This window comes from Brachyhypopomus gauderio, chromosome 6 (assembly GCF_052324685.1).
Source record: "Brachyhypopomus gauderio isolate BG-103 chromosome 6, BGAUD_0.2, whole genome shotgun sequence".
NCBI classification, from domain to species: domain Eukaryota; kingdom Metazoa; phylum Chordata; class Actinopteri; order Gymnotiformes; family Hypopomidae; genus Brachyhypopomus; species Brachyhypopomus gauderio.
This window is the reverse complement of record NC_135216.1, coordinates 5720963-5736018: the sequence shown is the minus strand read 5'-3', so window position 1 is coordinate 5736018 and position 15056 is coordinate 5720963. Positions and strand designations below refer to the sequence as shown.

The window sequence follows — 15056 nt, the reverse complement described above, 5'->3', positions numbered from 1 at the left end:
GGCACCCGAGTCAGCCCTAGACTACATCCACGCAATCAGCAATGATCCGTCTCACCTGTTGCCATGGCTTTTTAAGGAAGCTTTTGGAGACGGATCATTGCTGATTCGTTTTGGTTATGCCGGTACGTTCTCAGCCCTTTCTCTTGTCTCATTCTCAAGTTAAAGGTGTCTCGCCACCTTATTCTTTCTCTCTCCCTCTCTCTTGTTCTTTCACTTATTCGAGTCTCTGTCTCCTGCGCTGCTTTCTAGCCAATCTCAAGTTTTCCTCCTTCTGTTTCTCTTCCTATCCGTTATTCATTTATTTTGGGAAGGTTTTGTTTTGTTGCGGCATTTTTGCCAGTAGCCAGATTCTTCTCCTGGTGTTCTTATTTCGGTTTTATGCGACGAGTTTTTTCCACGTCCTTTTAGTTGCCTATATCATTTTTTCCACCCTCTCGCTACGAGTGAGTTTTGCTTTTCATGCGTCAGTCTTCCGCGTTGTTTTTGTTTCCTTTTTCTACCGAGTATCTACGGTTTAGTTTCATTTTGCGCGTTGTTTTTCCGCGTCGTTTTGTGTTGGTGTTTTTGCCACACTGTGTGTGTATGCATTAACTCCACATTTACTACTCTCGCATATTATTGTGCCAGACCGAGCCGGCACTTGGGTCCGCCTCTCAAGTATATTCACGCGGTGGTTACGTCACCATACCCGCCGCGTTACAGAACGAATCAGCCTTAAACATGGACCCAGCCGCGACTCGCGAGGCAGCTGAGCTCAGGGCTGCTCTCACTGCTCAGGGGCAGCTACTTAGTGGTCACGACCAGGCGCTCCAACAGATAACAGAGCAGCTCGGCAACCTCACAACCGCCATACAGGCTATGATCAGTGATACCCATGTCTCTGTTGGAACACCCGCTGCCGTGGCTCGTCTTGAACCTGCTCTCCCTCCTCCTGCTCGTTATTCAGGAGACCCTGAAGGGTGTAGGGGTTTCTTGTTACAGTGCGCACTGGTGTTTGAACAGCAACCATCACGTTTCCCAACCGAACGATCTAAAGTAGCCTACGTAGTGGCCTTGTTGCATGACAAAGCTTTAGCATGGGCTACTCCTCTGTGGGAATCACGGGCTGACGTGTGCTCCACATATTCACTGTTTTCTGCTGCCATGAAGCATGCGTTTTACCACCCGTCGTCGGGTGGGGTGGTGGGTCCGCGCCTGTTGCGCCTTCGCCAGGGTAGAATGTCCGTAGCAGAGTACTCACTAGACTTCAGAACGCTCGCTTCAGAGAGTGGGTGGGAGTCTGATGCGCTCATGGCCATATACCAAGAAGGCCTTTCAGAAGGGCTCAAGGATGAGTTAGCGCTCCGTGATCCACCATCCGACCTAGATGCTCTAATTGCGTTCACAGTGCGTCTTGATAACCGCCGTCGTGAGCGAAAGCAGGCCAGAGGGCTGCATCGATGCAACAGTACACCTACCATAGGGAGTAAACTCACTGCCGAACCACGAGAAGCCACCGATGACCCACAACCCATGCACCTAGGTCACACCCGCCTGTCACGTCTCCGAGGAGGCAGATGCCTCTACTGTGGGGGTGAAGGGCATCAGCGTACCCGATGCCCTGAATTACAGGGAAAAAGGACCAGCCCGCCAGTAAGTAAGGAGGCTCTGGCGGGCCCAGTTTCAAGTCCTCCCAATAATGGACTCTACGTCCACGTGTCATTAACCTGGCGCGGCTCTGATGAAAAACGCCTGTTGGCTTTTATTGATTCTGGTGCCACCGCCAATTTTATCGACGCCTCACTAGTGAAGGAGCTAGACATACCCCTGGTCAATCTGGAAAAACCCCTCACTGTGGCTGCAGTGGACGGACGCATTATAGCCTCAGGAGAAGTAGCTAGGCAAACCATACCCATCAACATGGACATAGGGGGTCACAAAGAACAGATCACGCTTTATGTCATCTGTGCCCCTCACATGCGACTCATACTGGGGTTCCCTTGGCTACAACGCCACAATCCTGAGGTAGACTGGCTTTCCCGTACTGTGCGGGGTTGGGGCCCTGTGTGCAGGGAGACCTGTCTCCAGAGACGCTTTGAGTCCCCTACCAAACGCTCCCTTGACCCGGTGGATCTGACCAAGGTTCCCTCTGAGTACCACGACCTCGGAGAGGTGTTTAATAAAGAAAAGGCTAGCTTCCTTCCTCCTCACAGATCATACGACATAGCCATCGACCTGCTTCCCGGTTCCAGCCCTCCCAGGGGCCGTCTCTTTTCTTTAGCCGCCCCAGAACGTAAAGCCATGGAGGAGTATATCCGTGAGGCCCTGGCCGCAGGGTTCATCAGACCCTCCACGTCTCCTGCCGGAGCCGGCTTCTTTTTTGTGGGCAAGAAAGATGGAGGGTTAAGGCCCTGTATTGATTACCGAGGGCTCAATAAAGTAACTGTTAAGGATCGTCATCCTCTACCCCTCATGGCCTCTGCTTTTGAGGCACTCCAACAGGCCACTATCTTCACCAAGCTTGACCTCCGGAGTGCCTACAACCTGGTTAGAGTCCGTGAGGGTGATGAGTGGAAGACCGCCTTCATCACACCTTCGGGTCACTATGAGTACCTGGTTATGCCATTCGGCCTCATGAATGCCCCGGCAGTGTTCCAACGTTTTATTAATGAGGTTTTGAGAGAAACGTTAGACAGGTATGCTTTTGTTTATTTGGACGACATCCTCATTTATAGCCATACCGTAGCAGAACACGTTACACATGTAAGACGGGTACTCCAGCTCCTATTGGAAAACCACCTCTACATAAAGCTGGAGAAGTCCCTCTTCCACGTCCAGGAAGTAGGATTTTTGGGGTATCGTATAGCTCGGAATACCTTGGCCATGGATCCCTCTAAGATCCGGGCCGTGGCTCAATGGCCGACTCCTACCTCACTTCGTTTAGTTCAACGCTTCCTGGGGTTTGCTAATTTTTACCGGCGCTTCATTAAGGGGTTCAGCACCCTGGCAGCCCCCCTTATTGCTCTCACTAGGAAAATTCCCGGTCCTTTTGTCTGGTCTCCTGAGGCCCAGCAAGCCTTTGACAAACTCAAAAAACAGTTCACATCTGAACCCGTTTTGTGCATGCCTGACCCTGACCTCCCATTCATCGTCGAGGTCGATGCCTCCGATTACGGAGTGGGCGCCGTGCTCTCTCAGAGAACAGGCACTCCTCAGAAACTCCATCCTTGTGCCTACTTCTCTCACCGCATGACACCCGCCGAGCGTAATTACGACGTGGGGGACAAAGAGCTGCTGGCTGTCAAGCTGGCACTAGAGGAATGGAGGCACTGGCTGGAGGGGGCTAAACATCCGTTCCTCGTGTGGACGGACCACAAGAACTTGGCCTACCTCCAGCAGGCTAAACGACTTAACCCCAGGCAGGCTAGATGGTCCTTATTCTTTGGGCGGTTTGATTTTACACTTTCGTACAGACCTGGCACCAAGAATGTAAAGCCAGATGCCCTCTCCCGTCAGTGGGAACCACCTGCCGACATCTCAGAACCCGGTACGGTAATACCGGCTTCCAAGATTGTAGCACCCATACAATGGGGTATCGAAACCGAGGTTAAGCAAGCTCTTACGGGCAATCCTGGGCCTAGCGGGACTCCCCCTGGTCGCTTATATGTTCATCCTAATTTAAGGAAAAAAGTTATGAGTTGGGGGCATGACTCACCTTTCGCAGCCCATCCCGGAGTCCGTCGTACTCTTGAGCTCCTGAAAAGGAGATTTTGGTGGCCTGGGATGGACCAGGAAGTGGGCAGGTTTGTTGCTGCTTGTGAGACATGTGCAAAAAACAAAGCCTCCCATTCTAAACCCGCTGGGTTGTTGCGTCCACTTCCTATCCCGTCCAGACCATGGACGCACGTTGCCCTGGACTTTGTGACGGGCTTACCTCCCTCTCGTGGCAACACCACTATATTGGTTATTGTTGACCGGTTCTCTAAGACCGCCAGGTTTTTGGCCTTGCCTAAGCTCCCCTCGGCCCGTGATACTGCCTCCCTGTTTCTCCGTCACATTGTCCGGTACCACGGCTTCCCCTCCGACGTGGTGTCTGACAGGGGACCGCAATTTACCAGCCGCTTTTGGGGGGCCTTCCTGGGTCTCCTGGGAGCCAAGGCCAGTCTATCCTCAGGCTTTCATCCCCAGACCAACGGTCAAACCGAGCGAACTAACCAGGACTTGGAGCAGACGCTTCGGTGTCTGGCCTCCACCAATCCCTCCTCCTGGGCTGACCAACTCCTCTGGGCTGAGTACGCCCACAATACCTTGTGGCACTCCGCTCTAGGGATGTCACCCTTTGAGTGCCTTTATGGCTATGCCCCTCCTATGTTTGCCGACCAGGAAGAGGAGGTGGCAGTTCCAGGAGCTCGTGCCTTGGTGCGGCGGTGCCGGTTGGCATGGCGTAAGGCCCGTAAGGTCCTTTTGTCTGCCTCGGCCGGTTACCGTCGCAGTGCTGACAAGCACCGTCTTCCGGCCTTGTCTTTCCGCCCCGGGCAACGAGTCTGGCTTTCCGCCAAGGATCTGCCGGTCCGTGGCGGGACCAAGAAGTTGGCCCCTCGGTACTTGGGTCCCTTCAAGGTGGATAGGCGGATCAACCCCGTTTCCTACCGGCTGCTGCTTCCTCCTTCCATGCGTGTCCATCCGGTGTTCCACGTCTCGCGTCTCCGCCCGGTTTTGTGTCACATGCCCCGTGCTCCGGCCCCGCCGCCTCCCCGCATGGTTGACGGTGGTCCGGTGTACACGGTTACCCGGTTATTGGACCACCGCCGTGTTCGTGGTCGGGACCAATACCTCGTTGACTGGGCGGGTTACGGTCCCGAGGAACGTTCCTGGGTCCCCGCCTCTCGCATTGTCGACCGTTCTCTTTTACGCGACTTCCGTCGTGACAGGGCAGTCGCTCTGGGCCCGCGGGGTCTCGGGCCTAGAGGGGGGGGCTCTGTCAGGGCTGGCTCGGATTCCACACCATCTACCTCCACCAGGGGCACCCGAGTCAGCCCTAGACTACATCCATGCAATCAGCAATGATCCGTCTCACCTGTTGCCATGGCTTTTTAAGGAAGCTTTTGGAGACGGATCATTGCTGATTCGTTTTGGTTATGCCGGTACGTTCTCAGCCCTTTCTCTTGTCTCATTCTCAAGTTAAAGGTGTCTCGCCACCTTATTCTTTCTCTCTCCCTCTCTCTTGTTCTTTCACTTATTCGAGTCTCTGTCTCCTGCGCTGCTTTCTAGCCAATCTCAAGTTTTCCTCCTTCTGTTTCTCTTCCTATCCGTTATTCATTTATTTTGGGAAGGTTTTGTTTTGTTGCGGCATTTTTGCCAGTAGCCAGATTCTTCTCCTGGTGTTCTTATTTCGGTTTTACGCGACGAGTTTTTTCCGCGTCCTTTTAGTTGCCTTTATCATTTTTTCCACCCTCTCGCTACGAGTGAGTTTTGCTTTTCATGCGTCAGTCTTCCGCGTTGTTTTTGTTTCCTTTTTCTACCGAGTATCTACGGTTTAGTTTCATTTTGCGCGTTGTTTTTCCGCGTCGTTTTGTGTTGGTGTTTTTGCCACACTGTGTGTGTATGCATTAACTCCACATTTACTACTCTCGCATATTATTGTGCCAGACCGAGCCGGCACTTGGGTCCGCCTCTCAAGTATATTCACGCGGTGGTTACGTCACCATACCCGCCGCGTTACAATGACTACATGCAAGACAGCTTATTTTCACCTTCGAAACATCACTAAGGTCCGAGATACGCTCTCTCCTGCTGACAGTGACAAACCATCCATGCATTTATCACATCAAGGCTAGATTATTGTAATGCTGTTCTATCTGCTCTTCCAAAGAGCTCTATTTCTCTCCTACAGCGAGTTCAGAATGCTGCTGCAAGGGTCCTTACCCACAGGAGAAAGAGAGATCATATTACACCTGCACTCCACTCCACTCACTGCACTGGTTACCTGTCAGTTTTAGAATAGATTTTCAGGTTCTAGTGATGGTTTTAAATGTCTTCATAGTTTTGCTCCTCTTTGATGAAATGATGGTTAGATATGTTCCAGTCAGGTCTCTTAGGTCTTCAAAACCGATTGGCATGGGTGCTTTTAGCCACTATGGCCCAAAGCTCTGGAACTCTCTTCCTGAGGAGCTCAGAGGCATTTAATCCCTGCACAGCTTCAAGAAGAGTCTCAAAACCTTCCTGTTTAGATCTGCTTTTAGTTAGGAAACTCGAACTCTAAGTCTAACTTATTATTTTAATAGTTGTCCATCTTATTGTTATCTTATTTACTTTAAATACATTATTTTATTTAGTTACATTTTGTGTCTGTTCTAATCATTTTGTTTTCCCATCTTATTTACTTTATTACATTATGTTGTTTATTATTTTATAATTTGTCACTTTATTACATTATTTTATTATGTTTGTTTCCTTTTTATCTTTAATTTCTTTTAACATTTTCTTTTTGTCTTCTTATCTTTGCTTCCTTTTAATGTTTCTTTTTTATTTATTCTGTAAATCAGTTGCATGTATGTATTAAAGGTGCTATACAAATAAAGATTATTATTAAATACACACAAAAACATACAAATACATGCATGCGTGTATGCACACACACACACACACACACACACAAACACACACACACATGCACACCTAATTTGCTTCTACTTAGAATAAAATTTCATATGACTCAAGTAGCCTAGATACTGAGTAGTTGGGTCTTCACTTCAGCTCCAATATAAACCCACGTCAGTGTGTTCATTTATCATTCAGCTGTTCATTTGTCAGGTCATAAGAACGGCACTTGAGCTGTCATGTCCAAAATTGTAATGGATTTGAATGGGTTTCTTATGAACATCATTACAATCAACTACACCATTTTCAGATTCCTTGGAAAGGAACCTGTCCGTTAAACAGATGAGGTCTATATAGAAGCAGAAATTTTATGGAATACAAAGCTGTCTTTATTTAGTCTAATTTCCCTGTAAATGTCCCTCTTATTTATTGTTTTTTTGTCTTTCTAGCTCATATACACATATTCACAAATGCCTAGTTGTAAGGAATGCCACCTGATCTCCACCTAACCAGCCTCACCTGACGCTCATCACCACACCCCCCTGTATCTCTTCTTAAACGCCCACATTCCACTTCCTAGTCGCAAAGTATTGCCAACACATGCCGCGTACCAAGCCTTTCTATTACCTGTCTGCTCTCCTGTGTTCTGACCCTCGCTTACGTCCCCTGCCTAGTCCCTCTGTACCTCCTGACTTCTGCTCCCCTGGTATGACCCTGGACTGTCCTGACCACGCCAAGAAAACGCTGCTGCTACTTGTCCTAGTGCTCGTGATTCAGCTGCCTGTTTCTGTACCAGCGTCTCATTTCAATAAAAGCGGTGTTCTTCCGCATTTGGATCCCTCTCTGCCTGTTCAATACGTTACAGAAATACTTCGCCTTAACATGGATCCAGCAGAAGATACACTAAAGACACTCACCGGGACGGTCCAACAACTCATGGAAATCGTTTGAGACCAAGGACTCCAAGTTGCAGCACTCCAGGAAGCTGTTCATCTCGTCACAACGACAACCTCCACATCCGTGAGCGTCCCCGTAACCGTACCCGAACGTTACGACGGGTCTCCCGAACGATGCCGTAACTTCCTCATGCAGTGTTCAATATACTTCACTTATCACCACACTCGATTCCAAGCCAAGTTGCCAAGGGTCCATTTCATTCTCTCGTTCCTCACTGGTACAGCTGGTATTTGGGGCACCGCTGGTATTTGGGGCACCAAAGACCCAGCCCTCCAGTTTGAGAACCAGTTCACAGCATTGCTCAGAGCAGTCTTCGATCACCCTGCAGACGGTCGCGACATCGGAGACCGACTACGACATCCAGCAAGGACAACGGAGCACAGCTGATTATGCTAGGGAGTTACGCACACTGGCTGCAGGGAGTGGTTGGAGTGACTCAGCCTTGAGAACCGTATTTTGCCGTGGTCTGAGGACCGACGTACAGGTCGAACTCGCCTGCTGGGAAGAAACACTCTCTTTAGCTGAATTCGTTCAGGCAGTGATAAATGTAGATAAGTTGTTGAGGTCCTACCGTTCTGAAATAGACGACACTCCCGTTTCTCTGTCCTGTGCACCATCTCCCCGTGTATGTCAACAGAATCCCCATGGATCTGATGAGTCCTTGCGGCTAGGCAGGTCCCTGGTCACTTACCAACCCTTACTGGTTACCCAGAGGAAAAACCAAGTTAACCTACCAGTACAAATATTTTGGGGAGGCATAGACACGAACCTGTCGGCTTTGGTGGATTCAGGAGCGGCAGGCGATTTCATAGACCGGGACCTAGCCTACCACCTCCACCTTCCCACAGTACCTATGGATCCTCCCTTGAAAATTAACTCGCTAAACGGACAGCCTTTGGGCGAGGGTGTAATTTCCCTTCGTACCTGCCCCATAGAGCTACGAGTGGGCCTGTTCCACAGCAAGATGCGGGAGTTTTTCTTGATATCCACGCCCCGGGATCCCCTCATACTAGGCTTTCCCTGGCTATCAGCTCACGACCCGGAGATCTCCTGGAAGAGACGAGAGCTAGTGCGGTGGAAAACCAGTTGTCTTAGAAATTGTATTCACTTACCACTCCGGTCCTCCTCGGTAGAAAGTCCTGATTCACCCCTGTCTGATGTCATCCCCGTACAGCAGGGATGTCAAAGTCAAATACACCGAGGGCCAAAAAAACAAATTTGCTACAAGCCGAGGGCCGGACTGGTTCAATGTTTATTAAAACATATTTAAATGATTGCACATAGCCTATTGAACCAAGACCTAACACAGTGTATATTATTTAATGCTTAAATGAATAAAGCAATATTTTCTTATTTTCAAGTGAAAATATTTTTCAACAAGCAAACATGAATAAAGTAAAGGTTTGAAAAGTGCTGGAACTTAAGCTAAAGTACTTGAAAATGCTTGAAATTGTAACTACTTCGTTTCACAACAAATAACTATCTGACTGAACAGTTCTCTTGTATCTTGTAACTCCAGGACGAAACATGAGAGAACGTGAAGACGTTAATATTGGGCGTTTTGAAAATAAACAACCATTAAATAATGTGAATAAAAAGCGAATTATTTCGAATCATTTCGAATATATGTATAAATATTTAACTTAATTAAGTTTAACGTGCTGGGAAATATTGAAATGAACCTTGAAAGTGACGTACAAGTGCTTTAATTCCACCTTATAAAGATGTATGAACTGACTGTTCATTGCGCTGAGGCGCGGCGCGCGCAAAGTACAAAATTCGGGAGATGCACGACCTCGCGAATCGACAGCGCGCGAGACGCTCGCGCACGAGCTGAGCCACTGCGATTACGTTATTTTCGCCGCGCTGACCGCTTGTGCGCGCTGCAGTGACTTCGCGGGCTACCGTTGCATTGTGGGGAATGTAGTGTTTGTGCGTGCAAAACACCAGCGGGTGGCTGTGGCCTGCGGGCCGGTTCTAATAGTAATTAAATATCATCCAGGGGGCCATAGATAATCAATTCGCGGGCCGGATCTGGCCCGCGGGCCTTGACTTTGACATATGTGCCGTACAGTATCGTGGATTCGCTGATGTGTTCGACAAGGACAGCGCCTGTCGTCTGCCTCCCCATAGGCCATGTGATTGCGCAATTGACCTCCTCCCAGGAGCCCCCTTACCTCGTAGGACGAAACCTTACCCTCTCTCGCGTCCCGAAGACCAGGCGATGGAGTTCTACGTCACCGAGGCCTTACAGAAGGGGTTTATCCGACCATCCACTTCTCCGGTCGCAGCCGGCTTCTTCTTCATCGAGAAGAAAGGTGGGGGATTACATCCTTGTATTGATTACCGTGCCCTTAATGCAGTCACATCAAAGTACGCTTACCCTCTTCCCTTTATCACCGCCTCACAAGAGCGCCTGATGGGGGCGAACATATTTACAAAGTTAGATCTAAGGAGTGCGTACAACTTGATTCGGATAAGAGAGGGTGATGAGTGGAAGACCGCCTTTATAACCGCCAGGGGACACTATGAGTACCTCGTAATACCGTATGGACTAACAAATAGCCCCTCCGTGTTCCAGGCATTTATGGATGACATTTTCCGTGACATGATTGATGACTTCGTGTTTGTCTACATTGATGATATCCTGATTTATTCCCCGTCAGTCTCTGAACACGTCTGACACGTCTCAGCGGTGTTGCAGCGCCTACGGGAACACAACCTGTATGTAAAAGCAGAGAAATGTGAATTTCATCGTTCCACAGTGACCTTCCTCAGATGTACGCTCTCTCCTGGTAAAGTCTCCATGGATACCAATAAAGTCAAGGCAGTCACGGACTGGCCAACCCCCTGTTCTACTAAGGAACTACTGCGGTTCCTGGGTTTCGCCAACTTCTGTCGCCGTTTCATCCACGGATTCGGGGAGTTGGCAGCTCCTCTTACCAACCTCTTGAAAGGGGGAAAGTCACGGGAGTTCGTCTGGACTGCCGAGGAGGACCGGGCGTTTTTGCTCCTTAAGCGGGCATTTACGTCGGCTCCTGTGCTGCATCTCCCTGACCCCCTTCTCCAGTTTATCATGGAAGTCGATTCCTCGGAGGTGGGAGTAGGCGCTGTTCTTTTGCAACGACGGGTACCCACCGAAATTATACCCCTGTGCTTATTACTCAAAGAAACAAATCAGCTGCTGAAATGAATTACGACGTCGGTGACCGAGAGCTCCTGGCCATTAAACTTGCCCTCGAACAGTGGCGTCATTGGTTGGAGGGGGCAATACACCCCTTCTTAGTCTATACAGACCACAAGAATTTAGAATATCTGAAGTCTGCCAAACGACTGAACCCGCGGCAAGCCAGATGGGCGTTATTCTTCTCTCGGTTTCGTTTCACTGTAACTTACTGACCCAGATCAAAGAACGTCAAAGCGGATGCCCTTTCTCGACTGTATGAAAAGGACACTGTCGTTAAGGAACCTGAGTATATTCTGCAGGATTCCTGTTTCCTTGCAGTCATCAGGTGGGAGATTCAGGAGGAGTTGGACGAAGCCCTGCGCACTGATCCAGGTCCCGCAGAATGCCCCTAGGGTAAACAGTACGTCCCCGTACTCCTTAGGGGGCGTGTCCTCCAACTCGCTCACGACACGGCGGGCACGGGTCACCCAGGTATTTCACGTACACGACACCTCATCTCACAACGTTATTGGTGGCCATCCTGGGAAGATGACATCAGGGATTACGTGTTAGCGTGCTCTGTCTGCGCCCAATCCCGCACTCCCTGTACTCTCCCAGCAGGAAAACGCCTTCCTCTACCTGTTCCTCTCCGGCCCTGGACTCACTTCGCTGTGGATTTTGTCACGGATCTGCCCACTTCAGGAGGTAACACAGTTGTTATGGTTATCGTAGACCGATTCTCTAAAATGTCCCGCCTGATTCCTCGCAAACTACCTACTGCTATGGAATCCGCGCTGGATTTGTTTAATTATGTCTTTCGTATATAAGGCTTACCCGAAGATATTGTCTCAGACCGAGGGGCACAGTTCACATCTCGGGTCTGGAGGCAGTTCTGCAAGCTTCTAGGCATAACAGTTAGTCTGACTTCGGGTTACCACCCCCAATCTAACGGAGAAGTAGAATGATACAATCAAGAATTAGGGAGGTTTCTCTGTCAGTATTGTGCCTCCCAACATGACTGGCACAAATACCTCCTGTGGGCAGAATATGCCCGTAACTCCATCATACACTCCGCTACCAAACTCACACCCTTCCAATATGTCTATGGTTATCAACCTGCATTCTTCCCTTGGGACAAGACACCTGCTGACGTCCCGGCCCTGGACGAGTGGCTCAAGCGCAGTGCCCGCACCTGGGAGATGGCACATGTCCATTTGCGCCGTGCCCTGCATACACGCCGGCTCAGCGCGGACCGCCGTCGTCTTCCAGCCCTGATCTATCACCCAGGACAGAGGGTATGGCTGTCCACACAAAACCTGCATTTGAAACAACGTTGTAAGAAGCTTAGCCCACGGTATATCGGACAATTCAAAATACTCAGCAGAGTTAACGCTGTCTCATATAAACTCCTTATGCCGGCTCACTATCGTGTTAATCCTGTCTTCCATGTCTCTCTCCTGAAGCCGGTCCACTATAGTCCGTTCACCACTCCCCCTGTGTCCATTAGCCCTCCAGAACCCCTGGAAATCGACGGTCGGCCGGCGTACATCGTCCGAGAGCTCCTGGAGTCTCAACGTCGACGGGGCGGACTCCAGTACCTCGTAGACTGGGAGGGATATGGTCCCGAGGAGTGGGCCTGGAGTCCAGCGAGGGATGTTCTCTGCCCTACTATGTTGGCGGATTTCCACGCAGCACACCCCAACTTTCCCGCTCCCAGGCGCCGCGGTAGACCCCCGGCTCGTCGTAGAGCGTCTGGAGCCGCTCCTTTGAGGGGGGGTACTGTAAGGAATGCCACCTGATCTCCACCTAACCAGCCTCCCCTGACGCTCATCACCACACCCCCCTGTATCTCTTCTTAAACGCCCACATTCCATTTCCTAGTCGCGAAGTATTGCCGACACATGCCGCGTACCAAGCCTTTCTATTACCTGTATGCTCTCCTGTGTTCTGACCCTCGCTTACGTCCCCGACCTTGTCTCCTGCCTAGTCCCTCTGTACCTCCTGACTTCTGCTCCCCCGGTATGACCCTGGACTGTCCTGACCACGTCAAGAAAACGCTGCTGCTACTAGTCCTAGTGCTCGTGATTCACCTGCCTGTTTCTGTACCAGCGTCTCATTTCAATAAAAGCGGTGTTCTTCCGCATTTGGATCCCTCTCTGCCTGTTCAATACGTTACACTAGTCTTCCACCTTTTTTCCAGTATTTATACACCAAAAGTACACACACAGTGATCTGATCATACATGTCTGCAATGATAAACCAGTTTTGAAGAACTGAGTACTCATTCTACTTGCTTCAATCCTATTTGTGACTCAGTTCAGTTCCAAACAGTTCTGAAGAACTTTGGCACCACTTTTGATAATACATAGATTAGCAGGTATCTCTGCAAGTAAACATCTCTGCAGGTAAACATGGAAAAATAACAGTCACACCTTTCTTGGCTACATATACACATCACATAGGTGAACACATTGGAGTGGGAATCCTTTTTATGAATTGATAGTTTGAAAGTTCCTCAGATTGAGCACTCATATGAATGTTTACGCTGGCCACGCATAACCTCCATTGAATTAATGATTGGTTCAATACAGCAATTAGGTCACCCTACAATTATGGTAGCGCTGCATGAGCCTGTGCAGCATTCATGAGTTAAAGTCCTGTTCTCCATTTGGGAGTGTCTAAGTACTGCTGCTCACTCCATCACTGTGACATTATTACTCTCCACCAGATCAGGTGTGAAGCACCTCTTTTTTCCCTCTACTGGATCGTGTAACATGTAAGGAACACACAGTTCTTCCTCGTTCCACCGTGGCAGATTAGTAAATGCCACAAGACCACCTGATTTGACTTTCATTTTGTTAATTTTGGCAAGCTTAGAGATTAGGCTTTTGGAAAAGCAAGGTGTAGCCACAGACACAGGGTGAAGTTCATTGCATTCAAGTGCTTCAGAGCCACAGTAATTATTACAGTAATTAATAATAACTTCAGTGTCGCAGTAATTATTCCAGTAATTAATAATTACTCTGTGATTGCATTTAATTCAAATGTAATTTGATTGCATTTGATTCAAGATAAAAGACAAAGAAACATTGTCTACTCTGAATTTGGTTTCTAGTTTAGTTAGTTTTAAAGATATTTAATAGCAAATCTTTTAGAACTATATCTTCAATTTACCTTTGAATTTATTTAGATCTGTCCGTGCAACCTCTATGGATGGTTTACTTTAGGTGGTGATAAATGAATGCACATTCTGATGTCCCTGTGACAGTTTAATGACTGTGAAAGAGTGAAAAGAGAGTGAAAGAGAAAGGGGTTAGTGAAGCTTGGTTGAGTGAAAAGACAGATGTGATCTCTCTCTGCATGACTGTGGTCTCTAAAGGTGCCACTGAATCACAGAGTTCTCGCTGCAGAGCAGACAGGTATCTGCACAGACCTGTTCTGTTCTTTACCTCCCTTCACTCATTTGCACTGATCTCAGTGTGGGACATCACAGGCTTTCTCAGGGTGTTGGTGTGACAGGAACTTCTCATGTCCAGCATGACAAGCCTGGGGTTCCCAGCTCAGTGGACCTGCCCTCACACTCCACACACTTCACACTCCACAAAATCCTCACACTCCACAAAATCCTCACACTCCACAAACTCCACGCACGCACTCCCCACACTTCACAAACTCCACACACTCCACACACTTCTCAAACTCCACGCACTCACTCCACACACTTCTCAAACTCCACGCACTCACTCCACACACTTCTCACACTTCACACACTTCTCACAGTTGCTAAATTATTGCTCAATCTGGGCTTATATTAAACAAATGAGTCATGGGGTTTTCCAGCAAAAGATTTTTAGCAGTCTGAATCTGTCTGTTTAAAGATGTTTCTATTTATTGTAGTACAGGCAGTATCTTGTTACCACACTGTTACGACTCGCCCCTGTCTAGGGGTAGAGGGGGCAGAACAAAGAATGAAATGGTGGAGTGTAAGTGAATTGTGTGAAAACTAGGAGACAGATTACATAAAGGTGAGCCAGATTCTTTCTATAAGTGGACTGCAGACCGTGCCAAAGGAAAGAAATAATTAAAAACTGGTGTATTTAGCCATGCAGTATCCTACGTGGATGTAATAAGTCACATGGGCCCATCTAAACTGTCCACTTATTGGAGCAACAAACAAGAGAGAAAATAATGACAAAGACTAAAGAACCAAACTAAACACAATATTAAAGTGTCTCAGTCCAATATCTCAACAGTGTGCTTAAACATAACTAACAGTGTTTGACAAACACGTACACCTAATCATAATTACCTTAACGCGCCAACCCAGTACTCTCTAAATCTGTCTGCCAGTCTC

At 48.6% G+C, this 15056-nt stretch overlaps 1 protein-coding gene across 4 annotated transcripts; it reads right to left on the bottom strand.

The window, feature by feature from the left end:
* Positions 1-10150: 10150 nt before the first annotated feature.
* On the bottom strand, positions 10151-12576 carry LOC143516561 (uncharacterized). 4 transcript variants are annotated; one of them, XM_077008237.1, is made up of 4 exons: positions 12127-12576; positions 11819-12018; positions 11537-11647; positions 10151-10258 (listed from the first exon to the last, which is right to left on the bottom strand). In XM_077008237.1, exons 1-3 carry the CDS (start codon positions 12574-12576, stop codon positions 11605-11607), a joined length of 693 nt encoding a protein of 230 aa, XP_076864352.1. In that variant the 3' UTR covers positions 10151-10258; positions 11537-11604. The 4 variants fall into 4 exon arrangements, with proteins under 4 accessions (XP_076864352.1, XP_076864354.1, XP_076864350.1 ...); XM_077008239.1 differs by having other exon boundaries at positions 11895-12018; XM_077008235.1 differs by lacking the exon at positions 10151-10258 and adding an exon at positions 11341-11398.
* Between the last annotated feature and the right edge of the window lie 2480 nt (positions 12577-15056).

Bases quoted from the DNA above. Each gene is read 5' to 3' on its own strand.
- LOC143516561 (XM_077008237.1), bottom strand. From the start codon at position 12,576: ATGGAATGTGGGCGTTTAAGAAGAGATACAGGGGGGTGTGGTGATGAG. The intron at 12,019-12,126 runs GTGAGCCGGCAT...TTTCAAATGCAG, and splicing joins AAGACAGGATTAACACGATA to GTTTTGTGTGGACAGCCATA. The intron at 11,648-11,818 runs GTTGATAACCAT...CTTCTCCGTTAG, and splicing joins GTCCCAAGGGAAGAATGCAG to ATTGGGGGTGGTAACCCGAA.